The sequence below is a fragment of the Solea solea genome, chromosome 6 (genome assembly GCF_958295425.1).
Source record: "Solea solea chromosome 6, fSolSol10.1, whole genome shotgun sequence".
NCBI classification, from domain to species: Eukaryota; Metazoa; Chordata; class Actinopteri; order Pleuronectiformes; family Soleidae; genus Solea; species Solea solea.
In genome coordinates, this window is record NC_081139.1 from 13,038,632 (window position 1) to 13,064,075 (window position 25,444).

Below are 25,444 nucleotides of genomic sequence, written 5' to 3' on the forward strand. Positions count from 1 at the left end.
TTTTTTTGTAAAATGACAGTTCTGTCTTTCTTTGCTTCAACATCATCGCTACATTACAAAAAAGAAAGCCGAAGTATAAAAGTGGGAGTGTCTTTCATGTGACTCTCTGATGAACTCAGTGACCACTGTGTATTACAACACACTGCTTATAGTGAATCATAATACACATTTTTCATAGCAGAATGTGGTTACACTGCTAATGCTAAATTGCTGATATAGATCTATGTGTAATCACTGCTTTTTAGAGTAGTTTCATAAGCTTGTGGATTTGTATTTTCTTTAATTTTTTGATGTGTTACATGGAGTTCTAGCTCTATTTTCTCTATTTTGACTGATGAAAACCTTCTTTAGGCTTGAAAGGTATAAATGTTTTAATTTGAAAATATGTCAATATTAAACAGGCTTCCTTTCCATTTTTATCAGCGGTGTCACTATTTCATGACTCCTCAGAGTGGCACTTATCACACAATCAGGGTAATGTGAACACATGTTGACCGGCGGTAAAACAAAAAAAGTTGCCAGTGGGATAATGAGAGACGGCAGCGAAAATAATCCCTTCATAGGAGCGTTTAGTAATTTCGACACATACTGTGAAGTATCATGATTCTCTTGCAGTATATTGATCATGACAGAATCACTGTATCATGATATTTAGGTATCACATGACATTGTGTGAATTACACAGCAGTTTGTGCCCGTGTTGTTCAGCAAGTTGCGTATTTAGCAGGGTGCCAAAGAAATGTCAGTACTTTAAAAGCAGACTTTAGTTTTTTTACCCATAGGTCTAGAGCTGCTACAAAGTATGGATTTCCTACTTTGCCTAATAGTTTAATAAAGTGTTTGTTCTCTTTCATCTTTGGGTGGATAAATCAACCCATAGATAAGCTCTTAAGTTTGTATATGTCCTCATGAGTGGTTCAAGCCTCAAATCCTGATTCCCCCTTCCCTACTTTCTCTCCCTCCCCCAGTTCTCCCTCTTATCATTATTCTGTCTACCCTGTGACCCATCTGTCTCTCCCAGACGCTCCCACCACTCCCCTTGTCTTTTTCCCCCTCTAGTCTCTCTGTCTCTTTTCTCTCCCTCCCCTCCTCCTTTACATTGACCCCTTTTGTTCACAGCCATTGGGTGCTGGTGGTTGAGGGAAGTGGGGGTGCATGAGGGGTCTGGTCAGCTGTTTCCTCAGTATGTGTGTGTCTGAACAGTGTGGGAATGTGTGTGAGAAAAAGTTGCAGACAAAGCTCCGTCGAAGCTCAGAATGCGTGTGTCGCCCGGTGAGGACACACACACGTGCAGGGTGTCGGGACATGTAGCTCAGAGTTCCTCTAGAACTTTTAGTTACTTTTTTTTTTTTAGTTTTCTTATTTTAGTTTAGTTTGCCTTGGTGGACTTTCTTCTCTGGAAACATCTTCATGATTTAACCTCTGGAATACAAACAATCTACAGTGTAGGAGACCAAGTCATTGAGCAAAGAACTCACACAGCTACGAGACTATGCAGCCTTCGTCAGGAACTCACAACCATGACACCTGTGTTCAGACACAACTGTGCGGTGAGTTGGCTCACACTGAAGAAAAACCTCCAGTGATCAGATTGTGCATCAGATTTCCTTCTTTCTGTTGAGTTGTTTCATTCTATCATTTTTATAGTCAATGCGTTAATCCATTAGCTGACAGAAAAAGAGTTAGAGGAGAAATACAAACCATTTACTGCTTTCTCTTCACATCTCGTTGTGTTGCCGCATATAATGTCTTTTTTTTTCAATATCTATATATCTATATTACCATGGTCAAGTTTTAGGCTCTTTTGTTGTGTAGATCATTTAAACTGTAGGTGTTTGATTGGAATGCAGTTATAAACATTGGTAGTCCATTGAGTAAGTACTCTGTAGATTAAGTCTGGATGCTGTAAAATAATTCATGTGTCAAAGATCATCATTATCATCATCATTCAGGTGGTTTGGTATCTGAGAAGTTATCTATGACCTTTAGTGGACTTCTGTTGATCGTTGAACAGTGGGTTTCTCTGTTGCGTTGATCGTATGAACAACAGTGTGTTTCTCTGTTGCTTAAAATGTTACTGTTACAAAGTCACCGGGGTTAAGGTTAACCTCCTTATGAGGACTGAGAGACTGAAATTAGTTAAAAAGCTGTGTGTGTGTGAGTGTGTGTGTTGTCTGCAGGTCTGCAGGCTACTTTATGTTTGTTCCTCTGTCTGACTTGTCTCTGACCCCTGTGAAAAAAAAGTGTGAGAAAATGGTGTGTGTGTGCGCACACGCACGCACTCACAGGTTTTCAAGCGGACTGTCTCTGAACAAAGCCCCCCCCCTGTGCCTGTCTGGTCTAGTCTGACACTGTGTGTGTGTGTGTGTGAGAGAGAGAGAGAGAGAGAGAGAGAGAGAGAGAGAGAAAGAGGGTGTGTGTGACCTTTACATAAGAAGGTCTGTCTGGACCCTGTTTGAAAACCTTTCTGTCACAATACAGAATCATACAAACCTGTTGTATTTTCACATTTTTTTTTAATTTACATATCACAAAATCCCCCAAATAATGGCTCTTACTTTTGTCATATTTATGTATTTGACAAAATAACTTAGAAAAAATCATAGCAGATGTTTTTGTTTCAATTTATACATTCATTGTCTCACTGTTTTTTGTACATCTGAAGAAAATTCCCAACGATTTACAAAAAACCCTCTAAGAAGTACATACAGTACATGGAGTGTCTGTATATATGTGTTTTTTATTTGTTATTTATTCATTGCCTTCATTTTAGTTTTGAAATGGGTATAAATCACATATTAATCAATATGTTTAAACCATGGAATTCTCTAGATCTGTCGTCAAAATTTTATGTAAATAATATTTGTAATTAATTGTATTTTGTTTAGGTTAGGAGACCAAAGCTTTTTTTTTATTTACAATTGTATATTACTACTTTATATTTACTTTACTCTAAATTAGCCTTTGACTGTGAAAGAGAGTTAATCCTACACTTCCCATGATGCACCTCATCTCTTTTTATTCACTCAGATACCAATAGATGCTTATATTTTTTAAACTCGCTGACTTAATTTGTAAAATGTTGAAGAAAAACTCAACCTTGATGACATCACAGTGACTGGTTACACTATACCCTGTACACTGAGCTATACTAATCCCTGATGAGCAAACTGAGAAACTTTTTGTCTGTTTGTGTTCATAGCCCAGCTGGAGTTCGTCCAGATCCTGGTGATCGTGGTGGTGATGATGGTGATGGTGGTCGTCATCACCTGTCTGCTGAACCACTACCGCCTATCGGCACGCTCTCTCCTCTCCAGACACGCCCCCACACGCAGGCGACACCTACCGCTGGCTAATGTGAGTCAAATGCGACTTTTTCATCTGATTTATCCACATGTTGGATCATGTGGCTCACGCCTGCTTCTACTACACATGTGTTTTACACAGCAGCTTTAAAATATTAAAATATTTGTTTATGGGTGGGAATCAGGGGGGTACCTCATTATACGATCCGCGATACAAGGTCCACGATACCAGCAATATCAAGATACAACGATTCTGTGATAATCGATAAATTGCAAGACAATCATGTAGTGAGACGTCACGAGGAGACTGGCGCCTTTATTCGTTGATTAAAATAAAGATATTTGCTCCCACCCCTACATTTGTTATGGATCTCTGTGAGTCTTGTGTTACAGAGGGAAAAGTTATCAAAGTTTCTTCATATTCATCAGACAGAAACTGTTGTTTCAGCATTTTGTGTCCAGAGACATTTTGTTTATGGAGGAAATGCTGGGTTTCGAGGCGTGCTGAGTGACAGCATGTGATCACAGAGCTGCAGGCTAATGCTAGCACACTGACTCAATTCGTCAGTGAGAGACACAGACACCCGTGATGACTACACACACACACACACACACACACACACACACACACACACACACACACACACACACACACACACACACACACACACACACACACACACACACACAGTTACGTAACCTTGACCATAACCACTTTTTTGCTTCATCATAACTATCCTTAAAACTTGTATTCGTTGTTATGGAGACAGGCCTTTTGGCTCCATGAGGACAACAAGTCCCAGTACTGTGTAAACAGACTGATGTCCTCATGACATGAGTAATACCTTGACCACCCACCCACACATTCACAGACACACACACTCGCAGACTTGCACCTTAGGCTTTTTCAGACGCTTCGCTTGTGCTTTGTGAATCACCTGCTACTGAATCATTGTGTGTGCTTGTACTTGTTACCTCTTTAGGACTCTTTCTGGCATAATCACTGACCTTGTCAGCACCAGTAGTCCTCATTGAAACCAAAACTTGGTCCGAAAGAGGCAGAAAGTGGCAGAAATAGGCTGTCTAAATAAATGGAAGCTAAAGCTGTGTCCTAAGAAGAATAGCTATGCAAACCTGTGTTACACATGAGTAAAGGATGAGGCATAAATGTGCGCGCACACACACACACATATACACACACACACAAAAGCCTGCTGGAAAAGTTTTATTCGTAGTTGATATGTTTTACGAATTCTCAAGTAAAAGCACAATAATATAAGAGCAGCTTCACCTAGAAAGTGCATACCTGTGCTGAAACACTTCAATGTCTTACAGTGATAAAGATAGAAAATAAATCCTGAATCCACATAGATCCACAAAATGACAAGAGTTAGGGGTCAGTTCAGTAGTTTTTGAGTCACAGACCGACAGGTAATCCGAGGATTTAAAGGTTAGAAAGATAAAAAGACAGTGAGTGTGTGCTGTTGCAGCCCAAGTGGAGCTCCCTGGTGGCCAAAAAAAAAAACTACATAAAGCTTAATCTAATTTTTCATTGAGTTGAATTTTAAATGAACTGACTTTCTTTCTTTCTTTCTTCCTTCCTTCCTTTCTTCCTTTCTTCCTTTCTTCCTTTCTTCCTTCCTTCCTTCCATCAGGAGGCAGGTCTGTGGTCCTCTGAGAGCACGGCGACCAACAATGGTCTGAACGAGGTGAGTTTGACTTTTACCACCAAGTTAACAAATAAGGATTTAGAAGAAGAAAAGCAAGTATACATGTTCAAACATCGTGACTCAACAGTCATTTGACGTCAACAGGTTTATAACCCTCGCCCTCCGGATCGAGGTGTTCACTCGTCACCCCAGCATACCCACTCCCAGTCCCAACCCCAGCCTCCCCTCCAGTCTCAGCGCTTCCAGCACACATACGCTGCGAGTCGCTTCCAGCCCACGTACCCCTACCTGCCCCAGAGCCTCATCGACCTTCCGCCCACCATCTCCCTCTCAGACGGGGAAGAGCCCCCACCATACCAGGGCCCCTGCACCCTTCAGCTGCGGGATCCAGAGCAACAGATGGAACTAAACCGTGAGTCAGTCAGAGCACCGCCCAACCGGACTGTGTTTGACTCCCACCCCCTCGACCCATCCAACTGTCTGCAGGCCAGGTAATGACGTAGCACCATGTGAAGTGAGCAGGTCCATTGTTTATAGACCTCACTGTTACTTACTAACCAAAAAAATGTAAACATCGCATATACACTTACAATGTTTTTCTTCAAATTGTCATGCTAGTCAGCATTGTTAGCATTTTGAGTACAAGTTGCACGAGCTAAAGACAATATTTACCCCTCCTGTTTTACTCTCAGTCTTCAGGCTCCTCCTCCAAGTGTCCATTCGGGCATCAGTGTGTTAGAAGCCCAGGAGGCCTTGTCCCGAGTAGAGGGAGCTCCCCCCGCCTACAGCGAGGTTATCGGGCACTACTACCATGCGGCGTCCCTGAATTCTAGCCACAACCATCGCACCGTCTCCTCTGGACAAGTACCCCCGTCCTTGCTCATACATGGTCTAATCCGACCTCCACCTCAGCAGCAAGGGACTGTGGACAACAGGAATTCAAGGAATACGAAGGAAAAATCACAAAAGCCCCAGCAGGTGTGACAGTACTGCTTCCTGCTTACTCTTCCCTAGCCCGCTGGGAAACCGGGATTATGTATTACCACTTTGTAAATGGTCAATGGCTGGTTAGTTGTAGCTGACGCAGGTTCCCCTCACAATGGATTGGGCTAAGACCGGGAGGCGGTGAACGCGGCGCACGCCGGCTCCTCGTTAGGTAAGAACATCCGTTCCAGATGTTGCAGATGTGCGCCGCCACATCAATCCTGCAGAGCACAGACGCAGGAGAACATCTGGTACTTCCTGTTCCACAATTTCCTGTGCACTTCAGATGAACCAATGATGATGTCAGAGAAGGAGGTCAAAGGGTGGGTGGGTGTGGGAGCAACTCATCGCCCCTCTATCAGACTGAACTAGCCTTTCTACACTATAAATATTTACATGTTCTGTTTGTTTCTGTAGTACCTTTTTTCGTTTGTTTGTCTATTTCAAGCTTACGAGATCATTTCTATCCAGTCAAATTGTGATATGTGACAGTCTTCTTGGTTCCTTCAGGTTTCAGGATTGGTTTTGTTTTCCTATGAAAATCTCCTTCGCTGCTCCAACTCCATTAATTTTGTTTGTGATTGCACAGTTCAGGATAGTGACACCTGCACGAGGCTTTAGCTGTTGTCACCAGAGACACGTTAGCACATGAGAATATCTGCAGAAAAAAGTTTAGATGAAGTTAGCGTTAGCTCAATCTTGCCAGTTGTAGCACAGTGCGAAAATGTCCTTGAACATTCTGCCTTTAAAAAAAAAACAGCTATTGCAGGAGTTGTCACTAAAATTTTTTTGGGTTGTTATTTTTTATTTGTTTTTTTGAAGAAGGTTTGCACAAAGTTGAAGACTGTTGACCCCAGAAAAAGAAAGACATCTGCAATATGCTTGATAAGAGAGAAAATAGAGAAAGTAGGTTAGTAGTATTTTTCTAAACTAGGTGGATTCTTATCAGTTACAATGTTTTTTTTTTTTTTTTTTTAAATGTTTTTATATGTTGTGTAGATTTAGGAGAAGAAACAAACATCTGTTATCTGTTGGCGTGCCAACTTTCACGTTGAACATTTTTGCTACATACATGTTGGCATGTATATATGGATTGAGAGTTATTTATATAATTGCTGAAAAGAATTGCACTATTTTGTAGGATGCGCAGATGGAACGTGTCAGACAGACTTTTATTGTGAAGGGGCTCTGTCCATTGAGACACACACACAAAGAGAGAGTCCTGACACCACAGGGACTTTGAGGGACCACATCAGTGCACAGCAGCCAGTATCATGAGAACATATCATGGGAGAGATTCTGACTTTGGTCCAATGGACTTGGACCAACCTTTACTGTACCATTGAGATATATATATATCTATATATAAATATATAGATATATACATTTAAAAAATAAATCCCAGGATTATGCAAATGTCCAAGTCCTGTGAGCCAACCACAAATCAGCATCTAATCTGTGGGCCCAATCAGAAAATCTGCTTGCTCTCTCTGTCTCATCCTATTGGCCGAATCATTAGCCAATCACAAAGCCTAGGCTGTCACTACCTCGACCAAACAAGTGAAGCACATAAAGTTTCAGAGTTTGTCACGTCGAACGAATGTCTGAACTAATCAAGACGATGTGTAACGTGATAGTAAAAAAGAGTAGACTAGATGTAGGCTTTAAATCCTGCTGTGTCATTTTAGTTTTAGTTTTAGGACGAGAGTGGAAACAAAGCAGATTCATTGACACCTAACGTCCCCTTTGTAGTGCACTACATAGGAAGGAAGGAAGGTTGCCCGACATGCCCTAAATATGTGATACACTGACTGTGCACTGCTGCAGCTAACCCCGCGTGAACACACAACACATCACCAATCCTCTGTGGTTAGTCTCTCTCTCTCTTGCAGGCATCTCCGAGCACTTTACTGCACCAGGAAAGAGACAACAATCTTCTGTCAGCCAGCATCAGCTAGGAAAAACTTTTATATTTTTTCTCGATAGAACTGTTTCAACCTTTATACAGTAGCCGCACTTTTAAAAGATGCAAAGATGTGTGTGCCAACACTGAGAACGTCCCTCTGGTGGAAAACAACCAACAACTTCACTTCCTGAAATCTATTAAATCTTTGTACGTTTTCAGTTTTGGAGCAGATCTCTTTGTGTTGGAGGCAGCACAAGGCGGGTTGTTGTAAACTAGACACATTGAAGTGTTAAAAAGTGACACGAGTGTTAATAGCAGCTCGTCTTGTGTCATGTCTAAAAGTGTAGATATAAAGGTTAGAATTATTATTATCTAGATTCTTCAAATTGCTGCTTGTATGAAAAGTAGCCCACATGAATCCAGCGCCCTCTAGTGTCCAGCCTTTATGCAACAGCGCCCTCCACATGGACTGAATCATACTGCAGCCAAAACCTGTTGCCAGAAGAGAAAAGAAGCCAAAAAACAACAGATATTATATCTTATAATCTGATATGGTGAATTACATTTCTTTATCTTCTCTTTATTTGTGAAATCACAGGTGTTTATTGCGTTTGAGTAACGCAGGTAACGGAACAATCCTTTTACATTTACGACAAATTTCAACTATCACAACTGTCTTGCTCCTCTACAAGACCACTGTGAAAAAAGTCCTTGTGTTGCAATATATTTTTAGTCATGTCTCTCCTGAAATTATGCAAAATTAAAAATGTTAAAAATGAAGAAACCAGACTGAGGACAAAAGCTGCAGCAGAGTAAAGTCTGTGGTTTTTATGCCTGTGATGCCAAAGAAAGAAGAAACATTAAGACAAATATTATAAAGCCATTTCCTTGCAAGTCACCATGTTTAACATTTCTCTCTTTTCTCCTTTGTTCAATTTGTTTTTAATGACAAACAATTGAAGAAAATACTTTGATTTAATCAATCAAAGTTTGAATCACCTTTTAGGAGATAACGAGCCTGGGCCCAAAGCAACTTTAGCTAACTTATTTGCCTTTCGCTTTCAGTCCTGTTTTCTTTCTCTCCTGCTCTTTTTTTGTGATACTTATTTTTGGACTTGGCAGTTTCCTTTGTAAAATGGTTCAGTTCCCTGCTTGGAGGGTTAGCAGCGGGTATGAGAAGGCTGTACGCATGGACTCTGATCGGGGCTTCACATTAGAAGATAGTGACGGTAATAATCATTTAGAGTTGATGTAGTTAAGAGTTTAAAAGAAATTTAAAAAAGAAAAAAAGAGTAGGATCAATGGTTTACTTCAGAGAAACCTGTGCTGGCTGATGATACTAAAAAATGACAGGAGGAGAGGACGGGAACATCACAAACACAAATCACACTCACTCATTTTGATACACCACACACACACACACACACACACACGCATATCATTACATACACTGCCCATGCAGAGACATAAGACATCTGTGCTGTCGTTGATATCAAATTAGCATGAAACGGATGTCTTAGCTAATTTGCAACCCCTGTCCTAAAAATATATATGTTCAAGTTAATTAAAACATGCAGTAAATCAGATTATATACCATATATAAGTGGAATTAGATGATAAGATCTGACAAAAGCTCTGTCCAAAAGTAAGCAAACCAATGTAGCTATGTCTGAATTCACATAATGTACAATTTTTTGGTCAGGTGAAGAAATAGTTGAGTCCGAAACGGCCTGTAAAACTGGCCGTTTGACACTTTTTAACTCTACAGTACATTTGTGTATCGTCCGTCGATCTGATAATGTAATTAAATACCCGCCACCTCAGACCTGCATCTTTAAGGTGTCGCCTCGCTCCAGCACACCTGATTCAAATGAATGTGTCGTTATCAGGCTTTTGCAGAGCTTGATTTGGAAGAGCTGACAATTAGAATCAGGTGTGTTGGAGCGCGGGAAACGTCTAAAACCCGTGGGTCTGAGTGAGAGCCAACTGGACCAAATCCACAAAGTCTTGAGCTCAAATGTCTAAAATGAGTTATGTTTGTGGGTTTTTGGTTTTTTCCCACAGTAAAGAAAGTGAGTGGTCGGTGTTCACTGACTTGACCTGGGAAAGACCTCCAGCTGTCTAGACAAAAACTAAACACATACTAGACTAAATAATCTAACCTAAGAACCAGACCTTACACACACACACACACACACACACAGTTGAACTGTCATTCACCCAAATCCCTGTTTTCTGGACCACACAAGACTGCAAAAACACACATCAAAACACACACACCTGCATCCCCCCTCCTTTCTTCCTGTCTAAATGAGCTCTTCCTGTTTCCTGGAGATGCCTGCAGTCCAATGACAACTGCAGTCCCCCCCCCCCCCAACCCTGTCTGACTGGCCCTTGTGCTGCCATTGGTCAGGCGTCTTTCGGGTTTCCTTGGAAATGTCCATCTTTGTTTATTTGTTGCTATGTCATTTACAAGTGTGCCTGCCTGTGCTGAGATGGGTAAAATGTGAGTGGCTATTTTGGGCTGTCAATCATCCCAGACCACGCCTCCTTCCTGTCTCTCCACAATGATGAGTTTTGATGATCGGATGAGTTTGTTGATGATGTTGATGATGATGATTGAGGGTAGTGATTATGAAGATGTTTTTGATAGTGATGCCGCTGAGAGCGTTGCAATACACCTACTATTTGCCTTTTTGATAATATTAGTCATATTTTAACGTAGTGTTCTAAATGTATGTTGTTAATTGTTTGTTTTATTGTTGTTTATTCACTTGAGAACAAAAAAGCGCTTTTTTTTGGTCTATCAATCCATTGATCACAATGTTTTCTTTTCTTTTCATATGTGGAAACCAACATTGAGAGTGCAAAAACTACCTATCACACGTTAGCTGCAGATCACTGGGGAGGAAGAGTAAAATACAAGGAAATGTGCTTCTGCTCTTAAGTGCCCTTTCCAGGTTAGAGCGTGCAGGTTAGTGCTAACATTGAGCAAAGCACCAGTTACACTCACTTCTCGACTTCTCGTTATCTTGCATCATGGTAACACAGTCTGCCACAATCCCTAATAATAATCCTGTTTCCTCACCCGGCCCAGCATCTACACAGTGTGCCTTCTGGTGTCCGGGCTTAACGGAGACACCCCCCCCCCCCACACACACACACTTATCATGGTGCAAACAAAACTCTTCAAATACTCTGATAATATGGATGTCCATTTATGTCGAAGGGGGAAAAATATGACACAATAGATATGTACTCACAGCAGAATTTGAACGTCTGTATCAAAGCTTCCCAGGTTAGAGGCTCCTACATTTTGGTAATGTGCAAGAATCAGCACAACACTGAAATGAACAGATAATATAGTATTAATAAGTATTAAATAAATAAATACCTAAATACATAATCATAATCTCAATACTTATCACAAGTAATTGTGATCACCATTTTGGCTGTAATTTAAAAACTTAAATACATTCTTTTGGTCCACCTACAGTACCGCCCAGGCCCACCAGTGGGCGGCAGTTCACAAATTTGGGAAGCGTTGATCTAAGTTTTATGACAAGACCAAAAAAAAGTCTTATCTGCTGAAAAAAAGATGTTGACCTTGTTAGTCAAGATTGAGATATGAGATTTCTTTTGAGTATTTCTATTGTCCGTTAGTCATTTTCTATTTTTCTTTTTTTGGCATGAATGGACAACCACAAATCTCTCCACAAGTTCTCACAATGTTTTCCAGTGATCACGTCACGCAAATGTATTGTGACCATAAAGGTCCAGTGTGTCATTTTCTTTTTATTCATAAAACAATCACACGTAATTGCAGTGTGGAGGGTGAAGTGGCGGATAATAAGCTGCAACGTGCAACTTCACCAGTAGTTTAACACACTGTACCTTTTTGAGTGCACCGTTCACAACCACGTACACACATACACACAGTGAGTGGAACACAACAAACATGCGCTCTTCTCCATATATATATGATGGCTTGGTTTTCTGTCCACACTATCGTTTAAGACATTTCCAAAGAAGGATTCATCCTAAATGAGACTCTTACTCAGTCTCTTACACCTAACTTGAACTTTTCTGGTTTTTTTGTTTTTTTTTAGTTGATTAATTTTTTTTTTTTAAACATGTTGCTTTAATAAGGGCCTTTTTCCAGTTTCCGTAACACTCTTGTCCATATTTTCCCCATGTGTTTCATCTACATAATAGTACCAAGATGAAAATGTTGTACCAGTAAATGCATTGAAACTGGAGAAAGGTTAAATATAAAGCAGGCTGTTTTCCCTCCTCATGTATTTCTGCCCAGGTTGCATCATCGTGTCCTTCCTCTGCTCTTTGAATCAGCGCTTTGTTGCGCCTTTCCTTCTGACAATGTTGTTGAAGACAAATATATATATACGAAAACACTCTTCTGGTCGCAGTATGTGCGCGTGTGTGTGTGTGTGTTTAAACAAGCCTTGTTAATCTTAACAGGACGTGATGCTCGTCCGCCACAGTGACCGTTTCCGCCCATGGTTGAGTTTCATCCTGTTACAGCATGTTATAAATGTGGGATATGTTCGTTGGGTTGGGATTCTCACATGAATCTGGTCCAGAAAAATCAGTTGGAGGTGGATCTGAGTCAGGACCAGATGTCAGATAAAAATCCTGATCTGTTTTTAGTAGATAAAAAAAAAAGAAAAGATGATTTTCCCCGCATTTAATTTTAGCACCATGCTTATTAGTCTCCCAGTGGAACAAGGATGAACATGGTGCTGAAAAATCTCCGGGGTTGAAATCCCCATCTGTTCTCTTCTGTCACAGCACGGCTCACAGTTATATACAGGCCTACTTATTCTCAATGATAATATACTTGCTTGTTTGTGCATTAAAGCAGTTTATTTTAATTTATAATGGATGTTCTTTGTATTGCCGGGTTTGTTATGTTGTTGTTGTCGTCGTCGTTCTCTCTTCTATGTTGGTTACCAACGGAAGACAACGGTTTATCGTCGTGATCACGGAACACGGTATGAATCGGACACATTTCAGTTATTGCCTTTGATTTAAAAATTGAATTAAAACTTTTTTATAAATATGCCTGTGTCTCGGTTGTTTTATTTATTTATATGTGTGTGTGTGTGTGTGTGTGTGTGTGTGTGTGTGTGTGTTTCTTTTCATTTAAAAACACATTCATACATTACTGTCGTCACTGACTATTTAACTACAGCGTTTATCTGCAGGGTCACAGAGCAGGAGCTACAGACAAGGCAGGAACAATAGATACTTCGAGGTTAAAAAAGAAGAAAATTATGAAATATAATCCCTGATGAAAACAACTTTAATTAGGAGAACAAATGTAGTCCCACTGCATCTCATCCTGTACTTTTAGACCTGTTTGTCACTGTGTTTGATTGAGTTGCTGCTCTGCTTCGACTTGGCTGGTTCTCTCTTCATGGACTCGGTTGGAGGCCTTTTCAGACGGACAGGTCAACTGCGAGGCCCTTGGGGTGGCAGGACGTATCCCAGAATCCAATGCTGTCCCATTAATGATGCTCCGAGCTGCCTGCAAGTGTCTTTGCTGCCTGAATTGCACTAGGATTTAAAGAGGGAAGTCAAAATGGCGTTAGACCAGTGAGTGAGATATTTCTAATGATAATTATTATTTTAATAACACACATCTTTTAATTCACATAATGCTGAGTTATTGATCAATAAAGCCAGAAGTGTGTCTTAACCTTGTTTTCTGACACTGATCTTCTCCACCTCTGGGATTAGGAAACTGTACACCAACTCTGACACGATCTCCTCAGACTGCAGGTTGTTCCGGCTGTGCACAAACACACACACACACATCATTTTTGTTGTTTGAATGTCTCCATGAAATCCCTCATGCTCAGGCGGCGTCCGTCCGTTACCTCTCCTCCACGGCGTAAGCGATGTCGTTAACCTCTTTCGCCTTCCTGTGGATCTCCTCTCTGGCCTGCTGGTCAGCTGTCTGCTCCATGCACGCCAGGATAATGTCCTCCAAATACAAATCCACTGTTTCCTGGTGGACCTGCACCACCTGTGGCATGATGTGGAATGATTAAAAACTCTGCAGCATCACCTTTGCACCCCCATAGCAGAGAACATGCACGCACTTGTCTGAAGACCTCGTCCTCCTCCCTGCGTCTTTGCTCCTCCACCTGTCTCCGGCCGCTCTCCTCGGCTTCTCGAAGGCGACGGTCTCTCTCGGCGAGTATTGTAAACGCGTGGATCCTGCGCTCTTCCCGCAGACGTATCAGCTCCTTGGACAAAGTGTCAAACAGGTGTTCGAGCTCCGCACCTACTGCTCCGGCCTGGGACGCCTCCTCCTCAGAGATCTGGAAGAGAGAGCGAGAGAGACTGTAGAAGGTGGAATATATAGTAACATGTTTGCTTGTTTGTGTTTTCACCTTGTGTAGATGTTTGTCTCTCTGCTTTTTCAGAGCAATTACAAGGTCTTTGTCGGCGTTCAGTAGCTCCTGCTCTTCCGTCTGCAGAGCGTGGGTGCTTCTCAGTTCCTGGATAAGCTCCATGTGGTTCTCCTTCCCCGTAAACATCTGTGCAACAACAAAGATGATGTTAACATGGATAGCGACAGTAAACAGAATTCTTGGACGACCTCAGCCTCTTTACCTAAACCCCTGTCCTTCAACAACTCCACTGACTTCCTATCAATTATCCCATCGAATATGAACTTCTCTCTCTCACTTTCACAACCTTCCACCTCCTTCACATCTACACACCCTCCTGTCCCGGATCTTCCTCCTCCTTGCTCCTACAGTATCAACCACAGGGTCCAGAAATTTCAGCCGTACAAACCCTTGTCTCTGGAACTTCTCGTTTTCTTTCGTTTTAATGCTGCAAGGTGACCTTAACATAGTCACCTTGCAGACCTTGCAACCCCTATGACCTGAAACATAGTCACAGGCAGAAATGAATAGAGATAATCATCGGACATAAACACTACCACAGCTATCTTAGTGAGGACACAAAACGCATTCCCTTGCCCCTAACTTTACCTTATTCATCCCAACTAAATATCCAACCCTTAACTTAACCCTATCATAAACCTAGTTCTATCTACCACCAACCCTAAAACCAGCCATTTTACACACACACACACATGTTCAGACCTCACACTGGATACTTCTTCCTCTCAGTAGTTTCTGGAGGTGAATGACCGCCAGCTCCATCTCCTCCTCCCCCTAATGGAGGACACGTAAATCAATGAAACAGACATCTTCTCTGATACGTGAACAAGCTCAGCGTTGTGTAGCCTCCCAGACGCTCGCTGACCTCTGGTGGCTCGTCCACTCTGGGAGTGAGCGGACGAGGGACAGGCTTCTCCTTCTTGATGAGAAAACGTGACGGTGGTGTCACTCGCTTGTTCTCCTCCGCCCTCAGAGCCTGTGGAAATCCATGTGTATCTACAACTTAAATCTACTATTGGTGTATTGGGTTGTATTGGTTGCAATTTGTAAAAGTGTATAAACATACACTGTTTTTTGGCTTTACCTTGTATGTGTTCATCAGTGTCACTGCTCCATTCACAGGCGACATGGTCGCATCCTTGGCGGTGCTAACTCTGGGTTTAGGTTTCTTCGCACGGTGGTTGAAGCTGGAGTCAGACATTCCGGCCTCCAGCTCCAACAAGCCTGCAGTGGAGTTTAGAGTAATTTTCTCATTGGCTCTGATGTGTGTTATCTTGTGAATGACATCAGATTCAGACCTTCGTAGGTGTCTAAGTAGTGGCTTTGGACGCTCCTGGTAAACGTGCCCCTGTAGGTCTGTGTGTCTGTGTAGTCTTTGACACGTCGCTCTGGCTTCCCCAACACACTCCTCCTCGTAGCCTCCAGTTTCCTCAGGGCTACACACAAAACACCAACAGACAGACAAGTGAAACAGACAGTAGATGAATGAGTTTTAGGCTGCGCTCACACCTGGTATTAGCATCCTTGGTGGTGTGATCACGTGTGGACAGCTTTGAGTACGACTGTGTACAACTGTTACAGCTTTCTAACAGTTTGGGATCTGATCTGAGGACACACTCGGGTGTGAATGAGGCCTTTCACTGTGCTTACACCTGTTGTAGTCATCGCGGATCTTCTGCAGCTTCGTCTCCTTGACTTTTTGATGCTTTAAATATATTTGGCTCAGTCTGTCCTTTGTGGCCTCTTTCTGGACCTCGTCCCTCTGCCTCAGCAGGTCCTTCAGCACTGCAAGACGGGTCTCCTTCAGTCTGGAAACAGGGTTTAAGGTAGGTTGGTACATGGTTTTCTTTTGGTTAAACGGGGAGCTTAAATCCATACCAAATACTGCACCAACAACGCTACTGTCACTAATGTTATGCCCTATTTTAGACTAACTAACTGCCGTGAACTGTCCTTGTCCTCCCTACAAGAGGGGGCAGCATTTATTCAAAGACAAACAGTCAGTTGTGAGTGAGTGAGAAAACACTCCAAATCACAGAGCTTTCACAATATAGAGCTGTTTGAACGCAGACTTTAAGTTTTAGCATTTCACTGATTAACAGCTAAGAGGTCACTGAGGTGCAGAACCACTCACTTGTGGATTTCTTCTTCTCTGAAAGCCCACTCTTTAGCCTCCATCTCCTCCATCATACGCCTCCTCTTGTCCAGCTGACTCGGGTCACCCAGTGGAGGAAGGCTGGCCTCCCAGGCTCGTCTGGTACGTACACGCTCGATCAGCTGCACCTCTGCTAGGCCAGCAGGCAGACCACGACCTTAGGGGAAAAGCCAACACAAGTAAATGTAAAGGTACATGTAAACGATTCATCTCTGGGAAGGTAAGTGGATTTTTTTTTTTTTTTTTTTTTACCCCATGTCAAAGATGCCAGGTGCAGGAGCTCTGGTGGGGTCATCCCAGGTCGTATCACATACTCGGGGCTGTATGGGTCTGTCTGTGCCTCACTCTCCCTGTAGTCTGTCTGGACCCCCACTGTGAAATGTGTCTGCTGTTTGACATCTTTCCCATCGGCTGTGACAAAGTCTTCTCTGAGAAGACAAAAACAGAGCTTATACCATCCACCGGTCAACAGGACACAGAAAAAAAAGATAGTTCAGGGTTTGTTTTTTTTTTAAAGTGGAGTGTATGAGGTACTTATGTAATGGAAAACCAACCAGCAATGCGAGCTGGGACCATGCAGTGGAAAACACACCGACTTGAAAAACCTGAACTATCCCTTTATATGAGGATCCTTTCAGACTTACTTTGGCAAAGCAAAAATCACACCAGGGAGAAGCTGCTGTGCAGAGGGAATTAAAGGGCTGAAGGAAACAGGATTCAGACACTGTGTCATTATTCACAGTTGAAATATAGACACCATGGAGCTAATAACTGCTGCACATGTGTGATGGCGTTCCACCAAACCGTTTAAAGTATCTCCACCGATCTACTCCAGTCACATCACACTCCTTCCCTTTGGACCACGCAGGAGGATGTGGACCGACCCTGTGAAGAAGTAAAGTTAAGAGTCACAGCCACAGACTCATAAATACACCAAACAAGTAACAACGTTAGCTTTTTAACTTTTACCCAGCCAGCTGCTGCAGGGCCTCTCTGCGCTGCTCTGTGTGGCCTCGCCAGCGACGGTCAATAGATGGCGGTACAGGGTCTGCAGGCTCCAGCTGAACAGTGTAGGATGGGTGGTGGACCAAGTTACTGAACATTGAGCCAAACTCAGGAACTCTCCGCTGAGCCAGGGAGAGAGAAACAGGGGAATGTTTTCATACAGCAACAAAGAAGCAACACTAGGATTTTTCATCATTGTATACATTAAGGATCTCCCCACTGCCTGACCAACACCCTTACATACTAATAAAAACATTTACACTATAGTAATTATATTACATTATATTCATTATATATACTCTTATACTAAACTATATTAAATTAAATTAAATTAAATTAAATTAAATTAAATTATATTATGTCATATTATATTATATTATGTTATCATATCATCATTTTATATTATTATATCATCATTGTATACATTAAGGATCTCCCCACTGCCTGACCACCACCCTTATATACTAATAAAAACATTTACACTATAGTAATATAGTATTATATTACATTATATTCATTATATATACTGTTATACTAAACTATATTATATTATATTATGTTGTATTATATTATGTTATATTATATTAAATTAAATTAAATTAAATTAAATTAAATTAAATTAAATTAAATTTAATTTAATTTAATTCAATTAAATTAAATTAAATTAAATTAAATTAAATTAAATTAAATTAAATTAAATTATATTATGTTATATTATATTATATTATATTATATATCTTACCAGTCGCTCCTTTGACATGTAGGCCTTCATTCCGGACCTGACGTGGTCCACCTCTGATGACACCGTGTAAAGTGGATCTGCAGCATCACATGAAATCTTCAGGTTACGTGTGTAACAGTCACAGTTGTTGAAGTTGACGTTACTCACCGTACAAATGGTCGTAAACACGTTCTCGCCTCACAACTTTGTTTGAGCATCTTTTCTTAAGAACGGTGCGAGTGATGGATTCACTCATTTTCGTCAATCGGTCAAACACTGACTCTTTTTCACGCAGAACTTTCCTGTCTCGGACGAGCCCTCTGTCGTTTTCCACGTGTAACCATGGTGACGGTAAACCGGAAACCGGAACCATGAATTTAACGTGTCAAAATAAAACTTAATGTTTACATACCATAATAAAAAGATGAGTTTGGACTCATGAATGATAACTGGAAAGCGGAGATTGTATATATATGGGAATTATATTCAATAAATCAGCGATTCCCAAAGTGAATCACTGTACCGTACTGCATTGTGAAAGGTCAGTAAATATAAATGAATAAATGTGTTTTGAATTTTGAGCTTTGTAATTAAGTTTTAAATTGCTGTACAATGTGTACAATAGATTTGAAGAAATAAGGAACAAGGAACTGTAAAATGTGTGTGTAATGTCGACAGATCTCCAGCAGTTGGCGCACTTTAGTTATCTGTACAGTTTACAGACATTATGTTAGAGCAGGTAAGGGAGCAATTGTGTGTTGAGTTTGTTTGCTTCATTGCACGTATGTTTTGTTTTTGTATTTTTTGCTGTGCGTCTATTGTTGGCCACGTCGTGACAGTGACTCAGCTTCGTCCAAGTACATTATATCATTTATTTTGTCTCATTCCATTCATAACCACCGTTGTTGCTCAGATTACAGGGAAACAAAAACATGACTTCCTCTTTCTTTTCCTTTGTTCTTTTCATGGCCTGGCTGTTGATCTTCATCCCTGTTTGACTTTCCCTGTCTCTTTAAACGGTCTAATCAGCTGATAAAGATTATCATAATATCCAAAAGTATGAAGAATAGTTTAAATATGGAATTTTGTAAATATATTAATGCTAATACTGCAGGAAAAACTAGTTTTCACACTTCAAAAATGTAAAATACTTGAAATCTGTTGTCGTTGATATGCAGGTATCAGAACAATCTGTATGTATGTGTATGATATTTCTGTATTTTATCTAGTTTAGGGTCTTTAAAAAAAAATGGGGGACAATATGATGAGATAAGATAAAAAAAAATGAAAGGGCAAAAGAGGAAGGAATTAGAAGAGAAAGATAAAGCCCCTACTTGTTACCTGATCTGCTGAGGGATACTGTGTGTCAACTACATATTTTCTACTTTGATTGAGTTCCTCGATCCTATCTGTTTCCTTACAGCCATTACACTTGATCACCTACATGCTGCCCCCTGGTCTGATCATCCACCACCATTGGCCTCAGCTTCCACTCTTATAAGCCGATGGACTCTTTCACAGGCATAAAGTTTGAATTGAATGTGTCTGGAATGACTCGAGACATGGAGTTCTCCGGGAATGACAAGCATCATCTAAATAAAACCAACAAAGGGTGGTTGATGACGATCTGATGAGCTCGAGACGATATTTGAACTTGAACAATTTGATACTAGCATCTAGTGTTTGGACGCCTGACCGTTACACCAACAGGTGCTTAATGAGGAGGTGATTGACTGACATCTGTGGGATCTGGCTTCTGCTGCTCATTGGTTCTCTTTCCTTGGAGCTGACCAATAAGTGTGAGGAGCAAGCCTTTAAGAAGAGCCAGCTCCACTCACCAGAGCGCTCTGCTCTGGTTGTTTGATGCCACATGTACCTGCAGTCCTTTTTGTTTTTCTTTTTTTGGTTATTGTAAGTGGTGGGAGTTGGGTGCCGGGTAAGTGTGTACAGTTTGCACCCATGTTGTTTGTTTTGTGTTGAATACATTAGGTTATCGGTTGTGCCACACCTGTACTGTTTTAAAAGCTATTTTTGTCTGATAGTTAGGCCTTTTTGTTTATGGTTTTATTGTCTTAAACAAAAGTTAGTTAGGGTATGCTTTTGTTTTGTTCATTTTGTTAATATGGCACAGCTGCAGTCTCATGGTGAGCTGTTGAGCAGCTATAAGTTATAAGCTATAAGTTTCTCTACAATAAAACTTTGAATTTAGCTACAACTCAGTTTCTGTCATAATTTTGGGGATGTAACAGCCTTCCTTAAACTTTTGCCACAAAGTTGAAAGCACATCATTGTCCAAAATGTCTTGGTATGCTGATGTGTTAAGATTGTCCTTCATCAGAGATAAGGGGGCCGGGACCAAAGACTGATTAAAAACACCTGAATTAATTTCTTAACAGGTGTGGCCAAATACTTGTTGTCCATATGTTCAGTCAGACTCAAACTGGACTGGACCCTCTGTATCTGTTACACAGAAGAATGAAACCGTGAGGGAAAAACATGCTGAAGTCCAGGCCAGTGGCTCAATGTACTGTAACTGCTGCTGCCTGATCAGTGAATGACGATTTCCCAGGCATCTGGGGTCTGTGAGCCAGTTATTGATCAGCTTTCAATGACTCAACTCCAAACTGCATTACGCTCACCTTTTTTCGTCGTGCCAGGTCTTTACGTCAGCTCTTGCAGAGTTATCAAACTAATCGATCTATCTCTTACCTCATTATTGGCCCAGACAAACACTATCCATGGCTCACTTGGCTGAGATGAAAAGCTTGCATTCGTTTACAGAGGAGTTGTAAAAAGGGACAGTGGATGAGGTGATAAAAAAGTGGGTTGATTACTGATGGAGATTCCAAATATCCCTCAGGGATTTTACAAACACCCTTACTGTCCTCTTTCTCCAAATTTCTGTTAAAGTGCTTTTGCCTTTTTTCAAATTTACAAAAGGATTGAGTTGAATTTGAGGAAAAGAGGAAGACCACAAACGCTTCATAGATGTTTTGAAGAAGGACACTAACAAGAGGACACAATGGCCGAGATGGAGGCAGATGATTAAGGTTATGCTGTTCAGCCACAGATGGATACATTGTAAGTGTAGTTGTTTACACATGTGCTATTCATGTATTGCAAACTCAGACATTTAATACATTATTAGAGGGTACATTTAGTTCACTTGGTAGTGATTTCTGATGCAGGCAGTGTTGCAATGATGTAATGCTTTCAGGAGACATCAGGATAGCCCACTACGTCAGACAGAATTCCGTAATCACTGCCTATCTTTGATCAACGTCTCTGCTGACGTCCAGTGGTGGACCCTGAATGGACCCATGCCGAGGCTTTGCAGCCGTCTGAGCACATGCGCGGCTGATAAGCTCTCACCTTTGATTCTCTCTTTCGTCCATGCTTCATTGCCCAAAATCCCTTTTTGCTCTTTGTTTAATCTCTACATTGTTTTCGCAGATTTTATACATATACATATCATTGGTGTTCAAGTACAAGGCTTATCTTGAAACAAGGTAAACCTTTTGTAATACATTTGTAATTATTTATTTACATTTTTGGCAACAGGAAAGAACTGGATGTGTTAGTCGAAGTGGACATCATGTTTTAAGATTGCAACCTCATGATTTCAGTTAAAGTTGGTAACCGGTATTCAGGCTTCCTCTGTCTTGATTGAAAATAAACATGAATTATTCTCATTAGAATTGACCAATATGGCCCTCAAAGCTTATTAAGGCTCACAAAATGGCTCACAAGCTCACACATTTTTATTGGACCTTTTCACCTGCAATACTGACCTTGACCACTAGGCCAAAAACAACCTCGTTCCTGGAGGCTTTGTGTGTCCACACGACACACATGAGGAAATATTATAAGTATTTCTGTTGTCTGGATGGACTGGACAGAGTTAAAAACAGCCAAACATGATTTTTAAACATAGCAGGCCTGTGGTGTGACAGCTGGTTTGCTGTCAATCAAACTAGTGTCAACATATGTGCCTCTAGTTTCCTCCTTAATACAACATCATTTTCAAAATTGACATGATCTACTGATGAAGACCAGAAACACTACGCAGGACGTTTACTGATGTCCTTAATGAAAGAAGAAGTCGTCTTTATTTCCCCATAGACTTCTATTCAAACCAAGTTCTTTTTGTGACCAGCCGAGTCGCCCCCTTGTGGCTAACTGTTACTTTCATCCATCTTCCTAAATTTCGCTTCGCAAACCAGAAACAGACCGTGTCCATTTCTATAAACAATCTATCATTGGCATATTAAACCAGCATTGTTCCCAAGTGGGGTTTTTTTTGGTGCAATGATCCAAACAGACCGGATTTTGTATGAACCTGGAATGCAGGCAAACAAAGGATTAACTGAAAGTTAGAACAAGGAAAAGAAAAACTGGTAACAACTAGGAACTTGTATGTAAAAGCAAACAAAGCTTGATTATGCAGTCGCTGGTGACATTGACGACCTGGAGGAGCTCGGGTAAAAAGGTCAGGACATAAATGGTTGCAGAGATTTCAGTACATGTTACAGTCACACAACCCTTTCCGACCAAAAGAAAGTTACATTATTGTACAACTAAATTGCAGTCCTGAATTATGCCATGCAAGGAACACATTTTCTTCCAGCCTACGTGTGAATACAATATCACAGTTTACATGAATTTGATATGAAACTCTGAGGCTGCAGGCTGACGGGTGTTCTTATCTCATCTTAAGACTACGATGAGTGTAGAAATAAAGACCTAAGAGCAGCAGCAGCTGTGCTTGTGTGTTTTCTTCTCCTTGCAAAAGACACATGCAGAGCACCAAGGCCGTCCCTGCTGTAGCTCGGGGGAAAGGAGTCACTGTTTGCGTTTCAATGGCCTGGAACATGATTTACTTATAAGCTTTTTTGTTTTTTAAATGATTATATTTGTCATGTACTCTGCTCATCGGGTTGCTGTGAGCATACGACACGAGTCATGTTGTATTTGCAAAAAAAATTATTTGGATGAAGAAAATATTATAATAATTATAATACGTTAATGAAATATTTAATTGAGAATGCAGTTTGTAGGAATATGATATTTTTTTTGTAAAGAGTTTGTGGAGACTCTGTTAATGATTTTGTGGACGAACAAACAACAGGTCCCAAAAAAAACCTGCATGAAAACAGGCGGTTGGAGACACGCAGTAGCAGTGTGGCTCTGTGTGCTTGTGGGGTAATTATTCCCTCAGATAAGGAAGCTAGTGAAAACAAAACAGGGAGTGAATCATTGTCTCCAACACGACACATTTCTTACAATCATCCCATCATCTCAATGACAGAGTGATGAGTGAAGGTTCTCCTTGTCGTCAGTCAAGTTTCAAGTTTCAAGTCCAATTGATCTCGGCCTTGTGATTCAATAATCACAAGGCCGAGATCAATGTCAACACCATCCTTTGTAACTTTGTAACCGACTTCATCATATTTCATGATGAGGCCCTAAGTAGACCTAATGCTACTATGTTGTTTCTGTTTGTTTCAATGTAGGACTCCCTCAAAGACTCTTGATCTTAAATGACAGCTTTCACAGATTCTGGTTTTCAGCAGTAAGAGATCGTAAGAGAGTTTTGGGGATGTTTTGGTGTCCTGTCTGTACAGCGGGTGGAAGGAACCATGGTTCGTCCGTCTTATATTTTGTATGTAGGAGTCCATTTATCTTCCTTGTGTTTTATTCTCTCTGTTTGCTAGAGATCAGAAGATGGTTGGCTTTATATAATTATGTAGGATGTTCAATCTCTGCACTTTTTTTGGACTGTGGCAGGAAACCGGAGATCCCGGAGAAAACCAATGAAGAGAGCATGGAGACAAAGTCTCTGGTCTTTTTGCTGCAAGGGAACGGCTCTAACCATAGATGCCCGTAGGTGTGAATGTGAGAGTGAATGGCCGCGACCCTCATGTGGAGGATAAAGCGGTAGACAATGGATGGATATATAGGTTGTTAGATAGACAGAGAAACGCCAGTAACATTTACTCCAGTGTCAAGAGAGCCAGGACCGTGCTATTGTTCAAATGTAAGAGTGGATCTCATGAAATACTTGAAGAAGCTGTTTTTCACGTAGATTCCAGTGTATTGTTTGTATTTTTCTAAACCGGCGGGAATAAAAACATGAACTGAGCTTCAGTGAGTGAAGGAGGAAGAAAGCTTCTCCTGCTGCTCTCTCTCGCTCACACACACACACGCACAAACTTTGTGGTGTTTTCAGTCAAGGAGGCAGACAGTGTGACATCAGACTTTTTTCACTTCTCATTTGAGCCTGCAGAGGTTTCTGAAATGACGACTCTTCCATATTCTTAGTCCAATGTGCTGCCATTACAAGTTTAGCTGTTATGCTTCACCCCTTTCCCTCGGTCAGCCTGGAAAAAAAAACTTACTATAGCTTTAAGTTCTACACTGAAGTCTAGTTGACGAGTACAAGACAAAAAAATGTGCATCTTTCAAACCAAAGCACTTTGGTAGAAGGTTTTTCTTTTATCTTTAAATGTCTGCAGTCGCTTTGTCTAATATATCATTTCAAGTGCATTTGTCTCTATACTGACAGAGAATGTGTGGCGTATTTCTGCAAAATCCTATGGGAAATATTTTCATTTTTATAAAGCATCCATTTATGGACACAAATCAGACCTCCAGGCACATAATTATGTATTCTTACACAATCTGAATTGAATCTGATGCTAAAAAGTTCAAAGGCCAAAATCCAAGCAACTCTTCACCTTGTTGTTTGTTTTTCTTTTCCTCACAGAAGAAGAACACATTACAACAAAGTCACAGCACACAGATTACAGAGAGCGTCAAAAACAAGTGAGTGATGATTAACCGACGCTATACCGCCATTATCTGCATGTCTTACACAACAGCTGCAGTGAACCATAGGACAGTGACTCATTCAGCCACAGTCCATGTCTTATTTTTTTAACTGGTGGGTTCTCATGGTGTATATGGGGATTGTTACATTGTCTGTGATTCTTCTGTGTGAGGCTTTATCCTCGTTCCAAACATGTATACCCTTATGAATATTATGCAGACTTTGGGAGAACTGGGAATGAAGAGAGGGAGAACAGATGTGTGGACGTTTTGCAGGAACTGTACTTGACGAAATAAGAAATGAATATAGGCTGGATGTGGGTTAGGACAAAAAGGTCAGGGGAAAGTAAAAAAAAAAGATTTTACACAATAGCTCTTTCTGTTTTCTTTAACCTTGGGTTTTTAGTTATTTGATTCCTGTTTTTTGTGT

At 40.9% G+C, this 25,444-nt stretch overlaps 2 protein-coding genes across 3 annotated transcripts in view; one reads left to right on the top strand and one right to left on the bottom strand.

The window, feature by feature from the left end:
• The window catches only part of pmepa1 (prostate transmembrane protein, androgen induced 1), a 32,687-nt gene extending 19,740 nt beyond the window's left edge, over positions 1-12,947 (top strand). Inside the window, exons 1-5 of one of the 2 annotated variants that reach the window (XM_058632259.1) lie at positions 1,202-1,550; positions 3,203-3,357; positions 4,961-5,014; positions 5,120-5,466; positions 5,668-12,947. In XM_058632259.1, the coding sequence (XP_058488242.1) occupies positions 1,493-1,550; positions 3,203-3,357; positions 4,961-5,014; positions 5,120-5,466; positions 5,668-5,959 (906 nt within the window). In that variant the 5' untranslated portion in view covers positions 1,202-1,492 and the 3' untranslated portion in view covers positions 5,960-12,947. Of the gene's footprint in view, positions 1-1,201; positions 1,551-3,202; positions 3,358-4,960; positions 5,015-5,119; positions 5,467-5,667 lie in introns of those variants that run through there. The other variant, XM_058632258.1, reaches the window with a different exon arrangement.
• A 137-nt stretch (positions 12,948-13,084) lies between these two features.
• On the bottom strand, positions 13,085-18,509 carry cfap91 (cilia and flagella associated protein 91). Its single transcript, XM_058631050.1, has 17 exons — positions 18,355-18,509; positions 18,208-18,284; positions 17,430-17,587; positions 17,265-17,345; positions 17,105-17,161; positions 16,713-16,888; positions 16,440-16,617; positions 15,956-16,113; positions 15,604-15,741; positions 15,390-15,529; positions 15,171-15,281; positions 15,008-15,079; positions 14,285-14,431; positions 13,991-14,212; positions 13,766-13,914; positions 13,586-13,677; positions 13,085-13,442 (listed from the first exon to the last, which is right to left on the bottom strand). Exons 1-17 carry the CDS (start codon positions 18,440-18,442, stop codon positions 13,249-13,251), a joined length of 2,238 nt encoding a protein of 745 aa, XP_058487033.1. The 5' UTR covers positions 18,443-18,509; the 3' UTR covers positions 13,085-13,248.
• Positions 18,510-25,444: the final 6,935 nt, after the last annotated feature.